The 12,846-nt window shown below is 37.2% G+C and overlaps 1 protein-coding gene across 8 annotated transcripts in view; it reads right to left on the bottom strand.

The window, feature by feature from the left end:
- Positions 1-12,846, bottom strand: part of PCNX1 (pecanex 1) — a 171,709-nt gene that overhangs the window by 121,611 nt on the left and 37,252 nt on the right. For 7 of the 8 annotated variants that reach the window (XM_030319448.1, XM_030319452.1, XM_030319450.1 and 4 more), the window contains exons 2-3: positions 10,645-10,853; positions 8-113 (exon numbers count right to left, since the gene is read on the bottom strand). In XM_030319448.1, the coding sequence (XP_030175308.1) occupies positions 8-113; positions 10,645-10,853 (315 nt within the window). Of the gene's footprint in view, positions 1-7; positions 114-3,829; positions 3,925-10,644; positions 10,854-12,846 lie in introns of those variants that run through there. The other variant, XM_030319455.1, reaches the window with a different exon arrangement.

The following is a 12,846-nucleotide window of genomic DNA, read 5'->3' as shown; positions in this document are numbered from 1 at the left end:
TTCCCACCTGGTTACTTGGATCTAGGCCAGCATAAGAATTTCTTGAACTGCAACCAACTGGGGGTGTGGCCTCTCGAATGAACTCAGACATTTCAATCCCTCCACCAGGATCGCTGTGGGGAACATTGAGAAAAAGAGAGTAACTGTCATTATTCTGCCAGCAACGGTTTTTTATTATTTTTAAGTTATTATACCTTTTTCTATAAAACTAAAATATACTAATTTCTAACAGAGAATATAGCAATTTAAAAAAAGATCATTCTTCATTCCTAAGTCTTATAGTCTGAACTATTTTATAACCACATCACTACTTGAAAATCTTTAAAACTCTCACCCAATCCAATATTAGAAAGCAGCCTTAATGACAATTATAGACACTAAATATAGCACGTATTTTATGACATGTGCCATAAAACCACGATTTGCCTTTTGCTCCCCAAGAGCAAGGAGAAACCGGCCATGGCAAACCCAGAAAGTAATCACATCTTAGACGACCAATCTCTAAGAGCACAGTCTCACTGAGCTGCAAGACACTGATCAACACGCAAAAGAACAGTCAGCCTTGTCAAACTACCTCTATCTGTAGTTTTTAAGTTAACAGCATTTAACTGCAATACTAACTTGTTTTACAGAAGTAGAAAGCTAAGATTTTAAGTTTTGTATAGAGTTAGAAGGCTTAAGTTTAAAAAGTAAAACGATGGGGCACCTGGGTGGCTCAGTCAGTTAAGCATCTGACTTCGGCTCAGGTCATGATCTCACAGTTTGTGGGTTCAAGCCCCGTGTCGGGCTCTGGGCTGATAGCCCAGGGCCTGGAGCTTGCTTCAAATTCTGTGTCTCCCTCTCTCTCTGCCCCTCCCCTGCTCTCACTCTGTCACTGAGTCTCTCAAAAATAAATAAACATTAAAAAAATTTTTTCTAATAAGTAAATAAAAATACAATGATGTGATGTGGTAAAACAGGTATTAGACAAGAGAGAAAAGTACTAAGTTCAAAGAACTGAAGAAGTCTACATACGGTACTTAAAGATAAGAGGATCCTCAAATTAGGAAAAAACATCACACCAAATTTCAAAAAACTTAGAAAGTTTTATAATAAGGTTCCTTAGGAACATAACTTTTAGAACTCAGGCCTAAAAGTTACCATAATCCTATTTTTTGCCCAAAGTTTTTTACTCATTCTACTTGGTACATACAGGGGAAACACTCGATAAACTTTTAAGTTATTATTATCAGGGATGAAAGTTCTAGTATTAGCTAGAATTATAGTAGATATAAACCATCCTGCCATCCACCATCTAGTTCAATCATCTGGTTAACAATAACACCAAAAAACAACCCAAAATTCTTCTGGTGAGCCACCTCATCCCAAACTCTCATATGGTTTTGGGTAATGTTAACCACATACTCTCAGGTTTGGGGGGGAGCACCACTGGCCAAAGTCGATCAGCACGTTCCGTTCTTTTGCTCACAGAACTTAGTTCCAGAATAAGCACAGGACCCAACTCAGGCTAGTATGAATCAGGCCAGGGGTGGGGGGTTCTACTGTTACGAGAGGGTATTTCTCTATACCTGCTAGTGTTAATGCTGAGATGATTAAAGGCCTGGGGCTGCTAAAGCCATTTTATAACCATAAGGGGAGACGCTAAGAAACCAAGTGAACAAAAGGAGCCCAGCCTGGTAAAGATAAGTCAGGTCATGAAGTGACTGAAACTGCACCTTGCCAATTTGAAGACACCCCTCACACGTAGACTTTTCAGTAACGTGTGCCATAAATCCCCATAAGCCTATTTCAATGAGGTATTCTGACAGCTGCGATCAAAAGATACAGGCAAAACAGAATTCACTAGCCAGTATACCTTTCATTCAATAAGTATTTATCACTACAGCTGTTTAAACTCTAGCAAATTTTTATTAATGGTCTCATAACCATCCTGTCCCTGGTTACTTAATGGGTTCCTAACTCTATCATGTTCACTAAAGAAAATTAGCTTTCTAACTTGCTATCCGTGCATAGAAATAAAACATACTGGAACGCAGGTACAAAGGTGACAGCCAATTCAGCACGCAAATGTCCAGACATGGAAAAAGTGAAATGTGCTCAGCTTTGTTAGCTGTTTGGTGTCAATCCATACAAGACATGTAGGCCAGAAGGAGAAACCGCTAACTGGGCAACATCGTAAGTGGTTTACAGACTGCTATCACCACACTGAATGAGTGGGGAGGACTAACCAGCAATGTCACTGTTCTCTCCACCAGAATCCATTCTCTAAGTCACATCCCACGGAAATCAGAAGATGGAGAGCAGATGGAAATCATAAGGTGAGAATTAAGGAATCAAATATTCAACCCCAGAGAAAGGACGGAGAGCCCTCATCTTGCCCAGTTTATATACATCAACTGTACCGCTAAACAATTCACATTATCATTCAATTCATCCATTTAAACTCTGCAAATCAATAGTTTCTAATACATTCATCAACTTATACAACTATCACCACAATTAATTTTAGAACATTTGTACCACCTTATTAACAAACCTCTTCACTGTTACCTCCCCACCCCCCTTCCCATCCACCCCCAGCCTTACATAGCTAGGAATCTGTTTTCTGTCTTTCTAGAGTTGCCTATTTTGCACATTTTATATACATGGAATCATAATACGTGTGGTCTTTGTGACTGGCTTATTTCACCTAGCATAATGTGTTCAAGGTTACTCCAAGTTGTAGCAACTATCAGTACTTCATATTTTTATGGCCTAATAATACTGCATTGTTTGGACAGGACACATTTTGTTTCCTCATTCATCAGCTGATGGACAATATTGCCTAGTTTTATATACCACTTCTGACAATAGGTACAAAAGATTACAATCTGAAAGTAAAGTTATTATAAATAAATAAAAGCAAATATTTATTAAGTACTTAATACATTCCAGTCACAGGGGCACATGCTTTATTTGCATTTTCTCACAGAATATCTCCTAAAATCTACAATATAAATACAATTATCCTCGTTTTACAGATGAAAAACTGAAAACCAAAAGGTGTAAAAACCTGTCAGAGGAGTAAACGACATAAGCTGAGTCACTGGTATATGCAGTTCAGGTGGAAAAGGAGGATACAAATAATATTTACACAGTACTCTACAATGTGTTATATCTGTTCTTTTTCCCCCCACACACCTTAATGTAGGTTCTCATGGCCAGTGAGAATTAAGACAAGATCGGAACATCTTGTCTGTATAGCTTTGAAGTCTACTCTAAGACACCAATACTTGCCTTTCAAAAAACAAGCACTGAAGTTCTCTTTCCAGTTCAAAGCCAAAAATGAACACCACTGTCTAAAGAAAGATTTCTTAATCTCAGCACTACTGACATTTTGGGCCACTTGGTTCTTGATTGTGGGGGACCATCTTGCGCACTGTAGGACAGTTAGCAGCATCCCTGGCCTCTACCCACTAAATGCCAGCAGCATTTCCCCAGTTGTGATAAACAAAAAATGTCTCCAAATATTGCCAAATGTCTCCTTAAGGGTAAAATCGCCCCCAGTTGACAAACACTGATCCAGAACAAATGCCCAATGGCCAAAACAGAGAGAGAAGCAGGAATTGAAGGGAGCAAAAAGGATGAATGAAAAAATGGACAGCAATTTTTGTAACAAAATAATCCTCTAGCAAAATTACTATACCTCTCTTCTCTACAAATTCAGAAGTAGAACTTTTAGCCAGCTGTCGCTGTCCTAAATATAGCTAAACACACAAAACGGCTGAGTAAGAGTTTTCTTTATTAGCAAGACTTGCAGATTTTCGGCAATGGCAATTTCAGCACATACCTGGAAAGTATAGTAGTTTACAATTCTCACAGAGGCAAAGTGGTCTACTGCAGTAAGCAATACACCAAATTCAGGGAATCTCTACCTTTATGCCTTAATTTCCCCATCTGTTAAAAAAAAAAATACCAGGTACACGGAGAGGCAGAAAAGCAGAAGGGGTCTAATCTGAATTATAAAGGAGACTTCACAAACTAATTTGTTGGTTATTAGTATCATTAATTGCTCAGGCTTTAATCAAAAACTTCACAGTACCATTTCAGTACTAAATTTACAAATCTAATCTAAATTACAATGATGTTCATAAAAATATAATAAAAACAAAATCCTTAAACAAAATAAATCTTCAAACACTTTAGCCTAAAATTTACCTACAGTTTAAATGGATCCTTAATTTACAATATTTCAAGCGTTACGGCCATGAGAAACAGAAAATATGGTCTTCAATATACTTGTATTCCAGTCCTGAAATCGTATTGGAATCCAATGTGAAACATTAGAAGTGTAATACAAACATTAATGACTTTGACTCTTTTTCTAAGATAAAGATTTAATAAGCATTTTGAACTGCTATCCCAGAGCCAATGAAAACCATAAGGCTCAAGTAGTCCTACTATATTCATTCAGTCATGCAACAAATTGACAACTATACTGTATCAAGCACAGTGACAGGCTCTGGAAATAAAGTATTTTCCTGTTCATTTCTTCTCTTCAGAACAGAATGTGAAAGTCCCAAGTGGGAGGGTGGGGAAAACATGTCAAGAACAAAAATCTACAACAAAGATCTCATTTAATGGTGAAACTTTAAAAACACTATTTAAGGCTAGAAAAAGACAAGGATGTAAGCCAATACTGTTTCATTTTAACAATGTGTTAGAAATCATAGTCAATGAAAAAGTTAAATAGGGAGTGGCTCAGTCGGTTGAGCATCTTAACTTTGGCTCAGGTCAAGATCTCACGGTTCATGGGTTCGAGCCCCGCATCGCACTCTGTGCTGACAGCACAGGATTCTGTGTCTCCCTCTCTCTCTGCCCTTACCCCACTCGTGCTCTGTCTCAAAAATAAATAAACATTGGGAAAAAAGTAAACTGCTATATTTAAAGGGAACCAGAAGGTAATTATAAAGGAGTTTTATAATAGAAAAGCTGTAAAATAATTTGGCAAATTTAACAAAAGCTATGCAAGCCTTTTAATGGAGCAATGATAAATCTTTATTGAAAGATATTAAAGAAGATTAAATAAATGGTGATTTGCTATTGTAAAGATAATGATTCTCAGCAAAAGAATAAAAACCTTAAGTTCTTGTAGACTTTGCCCAGCAGACCATACATTTTATTTCAAAAACAAAGAGCCAAGAATAAAAGTCACTCCTGAAAAAGAACAAAGTAGGAGGTCTACCCCCCACCAATTATCAAAAGTTATATTATGAAGCTACAGTAACTGGGATAGTGTGGTAACGGCACAGCATAGAGAACCAGATCAACAGGACAGAAAAGAGAGGCCAGAAACATACCCACCATATATGGAAATTTAACTTATGACAGAGTACTGCAGATCACCAAGGAAAAGATAGTCTGCTTAACAAATACTGATTAAACCAGTTATTCATATATAAGTCTTGAATCCCTACCTGACACTACCAATTAAAATAATTTGTTCAAATGAGAAAACAAAAGAAATGCAAACTTTTAAAGGAGAATATAAGAGAATATATTTCTGATCTTCCTGTAGGAAATAAGTTCTTAAGACACAAAAGTGCTGATTACCAAAAAAATGATAAGTCTTAAAGGATATATGATAATCTTAAGACTCCTTAAGGAAAGCAAGACAGCAAGCCACAAAGTGGGAGAAGATGTCTGTAATGTATGTAACCAATAAAGTAGTGTACCGTGAATATATTTCAAAAGCTCCTATTATTCAATAAGAAAAAGACAACTCCAAAGAAAAATGAAACAAGATGCAAATGGACAATGGAAAAGAACAGAAAAGCTACCCGGACCAAATATATATGGTAAGATGTTCAACCTCATTAGTAATCAGAAAGTCCCAATGAGACACCTTTCACACTTACTTGAATGACAAAGTTTTAAAACTTACTAATATCGAATATTGATGAGGACATGCAACAAGAAGGACTTTCACATACTAATGGTGGGAGTGTAAACTGGTACAAACGTTTTGGCTAACAGGCTGGAATTATCTACTAAAACTGAACATGAAAATACCCTATAAACCAGCTTATGTTCACTAGATACATACATGTGTACCAAGAAACACACACAACAATGTGTTTTCAGAACACATGGATAAGTAAAATGGACAAATTGTAGTCTATTCCTGTTTACTAGAGTATGCAAAAGCAAGCAGGAATAAATGATGACTATAAGCATCCACATGAATAAGCCTATAAAACACAGTATTTGGCACAAAAAAGCCCCTCGCAGAGAAAAGACATACAGTATTATTCACTTAAGGATACCCCAAGGCAGATAAAATATATGTTTAATAATATCTACAAAGACTACACAATGATAAAGAAAGTCAAGGGAATTATTAACACAAAATTCAAGATAATGGTCACTCTTAAAGGAATAGAATGGAATGAAATGGGAAAGAACTGCATGAAGGCCTGTATGGTATTTGTATAATATCCTATTTCTTAAGTTGTGTGGTGGGGAATCAAGTAGTCACTTAATTATTATTCCCTAAATTATACTGAACAATATGATTGATAAAGTGTTTAGAAATATATACATTTCACAATAAAATTTTTTAAACTAAAAAAAAGGAAAAATAATTCATTAACAAAAGGAATTAAAAACATATATCCAGAAAAAATAGGAGCTAACAATTACTGTATCGGGAGCTAACTGTATCAGGAATGGTTCTAAATGTTTTACATATATGATCTTTCATTCATTCTTTATAATAATCCTATGATACAGTACTGTTATTTGCCTCATCGTTCAGATGAGAAAGCCAAGGCATAAAAAGCTTAAGTCAGTCCCCAAGGTCATACAGTCATGCAGTGATTCAAGCCCTGGCAGGTTAAGTGCAGGTTTGTTTATCCATAATACAAGGTTACGCATTTCCTAATAGAATAGACTTAAAAAATACATACACCCCAAAAGAAAAAATTCATATATGAGACATAAAAGGCAAATGAAAAATTGGACGTATACACCATGTCCCTGATGAGTCTTCATATTTTAAAGGCTGACTTCGTCCTATATTAAATACACTTAACAAAATTCTAATAGAATTTTCTGGAGGCTAAGCACACAAGGGACATCTCACAGAAAACTAAGTACCAGTGAACCCTGTACTTCACAGGTTTGAACTGTGAAGGTCCACCTATATGTGGATTTTTTACATTTTACAGTACTGTAATTGTATTTTTTCTTATGACTTTAATAATTTTTCTCTAGCTTACTTTATTGTAAGACTATAGTACATAGCACATATAACATACAGAATATGTTTTAGTTAACTGTTTATGTTCTCGGTAAGGCTTCCAGGGAAAGTAGGCTATTAGTAGTAAATTTGCTGGGGGAGTAGGGGGGGGTGTGAGGGACGTCAAAAGTTATACATGTATTTTTGACTATATGAGGCAGGGTGTTTAGCGCCTAAACTCCCTCGTTGTTCAGGGGTCAGCTGTATATGCATAAGAACCAAGATAACACTAAAGTAGAAAAATACCAAGGGGGCACCTGGGTGGCTCAGTCAGTTAAGTGTCCGACTCTTAATTTTGGCTCAGGTCAGGATCTCTTGGTTGTGGGATCTGAGCCCCATGTTGGGCTCTGCACTGAGCATAGAGCCTGCTTGGGATTCTGGGATTCTCTCATTCTCTCTCTCTCTCTCTTTCTGCACTCCCCACTCAAAACAATAAATTAAATTAAAATTAAAATTAAAAAAATAAAAATACTGAAAAGGGATTCATGCCACTAAATATTAAGCATATTAGTAAGTCATAAAAGCATTATGGCATAAACAAAACAGAAAGAGAGCAATGGGGCAGAAAATAAAGCCCAGAATCTGACATAAGTATATATAAGTATACTAATGAAAAGGAAAACATTTAAAATTACTGGGGGAAAAATACATTATTCACTCAATAGTGTTGGGACTAACCTAAAAAACAAAACCAAAAAAACCACCAGAATTTTTTAGCTTGACTTCAATTTAAGAATGAAAAATAAAATTATAAAAATGCTGAAAGGAAGGGCACCTGGGTGGCTCAGACGATTTACATGTCCAACTTCAGCTCAGATCATGATCTCGCGGTTCAAGCCCCACGTCGGGCTCTGTGCTGACAGCTCAGAGCCTGGAGCCTGCTTCAGATTCTGTGTCTCCCTCTCTGTCCCTCCCCCGCTCATACTCTGTCTCTGCCTCTCTCAAAAATAAATAAACATTATAAAAAGAAAAATGCTGGGGGCGCCCAGGTGGCTCAGTCAGGTGAGCATCTGACTTTGGCTCAGGTCATGATCTCACAGTTCGTGAGTTTGAGCCCCACGTTGGGCTCTGTGCTCACAGCTCAGAGCCTGGAACCTGCTTCAGATTCTGTGTCTCCCTCTCTCTCTGCCCCATCCCTACTCATGCTCTGTTTCTCTCTGTCTTAAAATAAATAAATAAAACATTAACATTAAAAAAACTAAAAAACAAAAAATGCTGAAAGTAGACACAGGTACACACTTATGTTATATGGAGGAAGAAAAAATGTTCCACAATTTGATATCAAAGGCAGAACTAATAAACATTCACAGAAGAGAACACACAAAAATAAATTGTGACATATAAATTTTAAAAATGCTATAAACTGAAAAAAGTATTTCACACAAAATGTAAAGAATGTCCTTCATAAATATTTTCTCCATATCAACAGTAAGAAACTAACCACTAATAGAAATGTATACCAGTCACACAATATAAGTGACAATAATAACATAGGAAAAATACCTCCATTTAACTAGTAATCCAAAAACTTAAAATTAAACAATGAGGTATCTACCACAGTTTTGCCTAAATACTAAATACTCAATGTTGTCAAAAATGCAGAGAAAGCAGCCCTCAAATTGCTGGTCACAGTAAGTATAAAGTAAAATCTTTGGAATTTGACAATATACAATGAAAAACTTAAAAATGGAGGGGCGTCTGGGTGGCTCAGTTGGTTGAGCGTCCGACTTTGGCTCAGGTCATGATCTCATTGCTCGTGAGTTTGAACCCATGTCAGGCTCTGTGCTGACAGCTCAGAGCCTGGAGCCTGCTTCGGATTCTGTGTCTCCCTCTCTCTGCCCCTCCCCTGCTCACCCTGTGTCTCTCTTGTTCAAAAATAAACATTTAAAAAATTTTTTTTTTAAATATTGCAAAAGAAATGCTTTCACTACTTCAAATATTTTCTAAGTACAGTGACAGGCTCTGATTTAGAACCTGAAGTTCATAAGAAAAACAAGGCCCCTACCTTCAAGAAGCTTACAAATGCAAACAAATGATTAAGGCAATTTCAGATAGTGATTGGTGCTATGAACAAAATTATTACAGAAGTAAAATATCTGCTCAATGAACACACAGGATAATCACGTTGGGGTAGAGAAAATGTAACTGAAAAGGGATAAACAGGGGCACCTGGGTGGCTCAGTCGGTTAAGCATCTGACTTCGGCTCAGATCACGATCTCATGGTTCGTGGGTTCGTGCCCATGTCAGGCTCTGTGCTGACAGCTCGGAGAGTGGAGCCTGCTTCGGATTCTGTGTCTCCCTCTCTCTCTCTGCCCCTCCCCCGCTTGCGCTCTGTCTCTCTCAGTCTCTCAAAAATAAACATTTAAAAAAACATTTTTTTTAAAGGAATAAACAAAGGCTTTCGATGCACTGGAAAAGAGAAGTATCACCTTTCTTAAAAAATGAGTACTCACTTTTCATATTATACTGAGTGGAAACATGACAGATTGGTTAAAAACATGGACTTCAGATCTGATTCCCTGGAATATTTAATCTTTCACACCCTAGTTTCTACATCTAAAAATCAGGAGTAATAAGAGCACCTACCTCACAGAATTGTTTTGAGGACTATTACATATGTCAAGTGTTCATACACTGTTTTCTGAAGACCTATATTAGTGGTACCTATCATTTCTTTGAAGTCACAATAAACTTTTGACTGTGGATAAAGTAAATCCTTCAGTCAACACGAGAAAGGGGATGAGGCCAAGGTATTGAAGAGAATGTGACTGAGAGCCATAGGAGGAATACTGAACTGGGATGGAGAAAGAAAACCCCCAGGAGAAGGTGACAGCTATACAAAATTGAATCCTAAGAGGTCAGTTACGAAAAGATGGAGGGAAGAAACAGCTAAGTTGCCACGGTGAGAATGTATCATTGAAAAATATTTACAATAGATTAAGTAAAAATTGCAGATTATAAATGTCAAGGAAAATGTCACAATTTGCTTAAGATATGTATACATTTAATTTATATATATAAATTCAATATAAATGTTAAGATTTACAAGCCATGCTTTATTATTTTCTTACACTGTTTTTCATTGGTTTTGGTCTTTGGTGTGAATAAAATATTTTAAAGTTATAACTGGTATAGCATGCTATTAGTAATAAGGCCATATTTAATCCCCCAGATATGCCAATTAGCTTTGCTGGGGTCTAATGCGACAATCTGTACCTGTCATTATACCTCTAATATAACGGGAAGATCTGGTGGTAAGATCGAACACTGCCTTAAAACCACATATCAGAGCAGAGGCACAACACAATCATCACATCACTGTACACATGCAGTGTAAAAACGGAGTGGCAGGAGTTTTCCTCACCTCGGTCCATTACTGTCTTTTCTCCTGGTTGAACAGTTGCCTTGCTCAGCTTTGGCTCGCTGATCTGGGAACTCATTCGCACTCCTATCTATAACTTCTCCGGCATCAAGTGCTCTGTGGAGTCGATAGTTGACCATCTTCAGAACAATGAAAACAGCAGCTATCACAGGACAATAAACTGCTACTATAATCATTGAAGAAGGAAGAGCCTTGAAGAGAAAGAAAATAAAGACAGGCATTTAAAAATATCGTATATTTTATTCAATTAGAGAAATCTGTAACTAAAATGACACACACAAAGCAACAATTATGTTACTAGAACTAAGTTGCAAAAGTATAAGACAGCACTGCCCAAAACCATAGCCACCAGCTACATGCAGCTACTGAGTATTTGAAATATGGTTTGTCTGAACTGAGATGGGCACTAAGAATAAAATAGCAATGGACTTTGATGATTCAGTATGAGAAAAAAGAATGTAAAATATCTCAATACTTTTTACATTGGTTACGTGTTGAAATAGCGTTCAGATTATACTAGGTTAAATAAAGTACATTATTAAACTTGTTTTCATCTGTTCCTTTTTTTTTTTTTTTAAATTTTTTTTTTCAACGTTTATTTATTTTTGGGACAGAGAGAGACAGAGCATGAACGGGGGAGGGGCAGAGAGAGAGGGAGACACAGAATCGGAAACAGGCTCCAGGCTCCGAGCCATCAGCCCAGAGCCTGACGCGGGGCTCGAACTCACGGACTGCGAGATCGTGACCTGGCTGAAGTCGGAGGCTTAACCGACTGCGCCACCCAGGCGCCCCTCATCTGTTCCTTTTTATTTATTTTTAATGTGGCTACTAGAAAATTTTAAATTACATATGTGGCCTGCGTTACATTTCCACTGGAGAGCGCAGTATAAAGTCCATGCCAAAAAGCTTATGATACAATTGGAGAGTTAAATATCACATTACATAATACACGAGTAAGACAGGAATGTGGTCCAGATATAGAAGCCCTGTTTATGTGCCCTCTGTAACTTTGTTTAGGATATAAACATTCTTTGGGCTCTACAAAGCTGTTCTAGTTAGAACCGTTAGAAGAAAAACCTTTGAACTAGGACTGTAAACACAGATAAGACATGGGAGACGTGCAAAATCCAAATAGGTTTTCTTTTAATACACTTAAAAACTGTAGCCTGACAAATAAAAGAATACAGAACAGAATCAAGCAAAAAAACAGATTAACTGAAAAAACTCCAATGCTTCCTGGGCATGAAGACTGCAGACCTGTCAGACTTGAGGATCCACTGGTGTGGACCTGTCTCCAGGGGTGACAGGTGTGGAGGCCACCCCACTTGGGAGGCATGGCCTCAAGAGTCACTGCTGGCAGAGACTATATAACGAGGTTCTACTTATGCCCACTTAAATGAAACACAAATCACTCTGGTGTCTGTAGCTCTAGATTTTATAAGGTGTAACCTCAGTCATCTGACAACATGGTTCCAAACTTGCTTAGAAAGATAACTTCGAATTGCTTGAGATGGTGAAACTAAAAAAGGTCCTGGTGAACCAGGTACGTTTACAATACAAACATAATAAAAGTTAAAAAAAAAAAAAAAAAAAAGAAAGTTATTTGGGGTGGGGAGAGAAAAGGAAAGAGTGTGGGATGTAATTGGGAAAGGAAAATAAAAGTAAATCAAGCCCACAGTATACTACTTTTGAGTTGTAAATGGGCATAATAGGTATAAGTTTGGTATTTTTAAAACTTGGAATAAGAAAGCCTTCATTTTAGCGTATCTATCTAAAAAAATTGAACCTGTGATCCCAATTTAAATGTCACTGAATGACTGATTTAGGCTTATAATTTTTTTAAGTTTGTTTCTTGGTTTATTTATTTATTTATTTATTTTGAGAGAAAGAGAGCAGGCGAGGGGCAGAGAGAGAAGGAGAGAGAGAATCCCAAGAGGGTGACGCAGGGCTTGATCCCACAAACTGCGAGATCATGACCTGAGCCAAAACCAAGAATCGGACACTTAACCAACTGAGCCACCCAGACGCCCCTAGGCTTATGATTTGAAGTTGAAAAATGTATTTTTAATGTTTGTTTGTTTGTTTGTTTATTTAGAGACAGTGAGCCCGTACAAGTGGCAGAGGGAGAGAGAAAGAGGGAGAGAGAAAATCCCAAGCAAGCTCCATGCTGACAGCACAGAGCCT

The sequence above is a fragment of the Lynx canadensis genome, chromosome B3 (genome assembly GCF_007474595.2).
Source record: "Lynx canadensis isolate LIC74 chromosome B3, mLynCan4.pri.v2, whole genome shotgun sequence".
NCBI classification, from domain to species: domain Eukaryota; kingdom Metazoa; phylum Chordata; class Mammalia; order Carnivora; family Felidae; genus Lynx; species Lynx canadensis.
The sequence above is the reverse complement of the archived record's forward strand: the minus strand, read 5'-3'. Positions and strand labels throughout refer to the sequence as shown.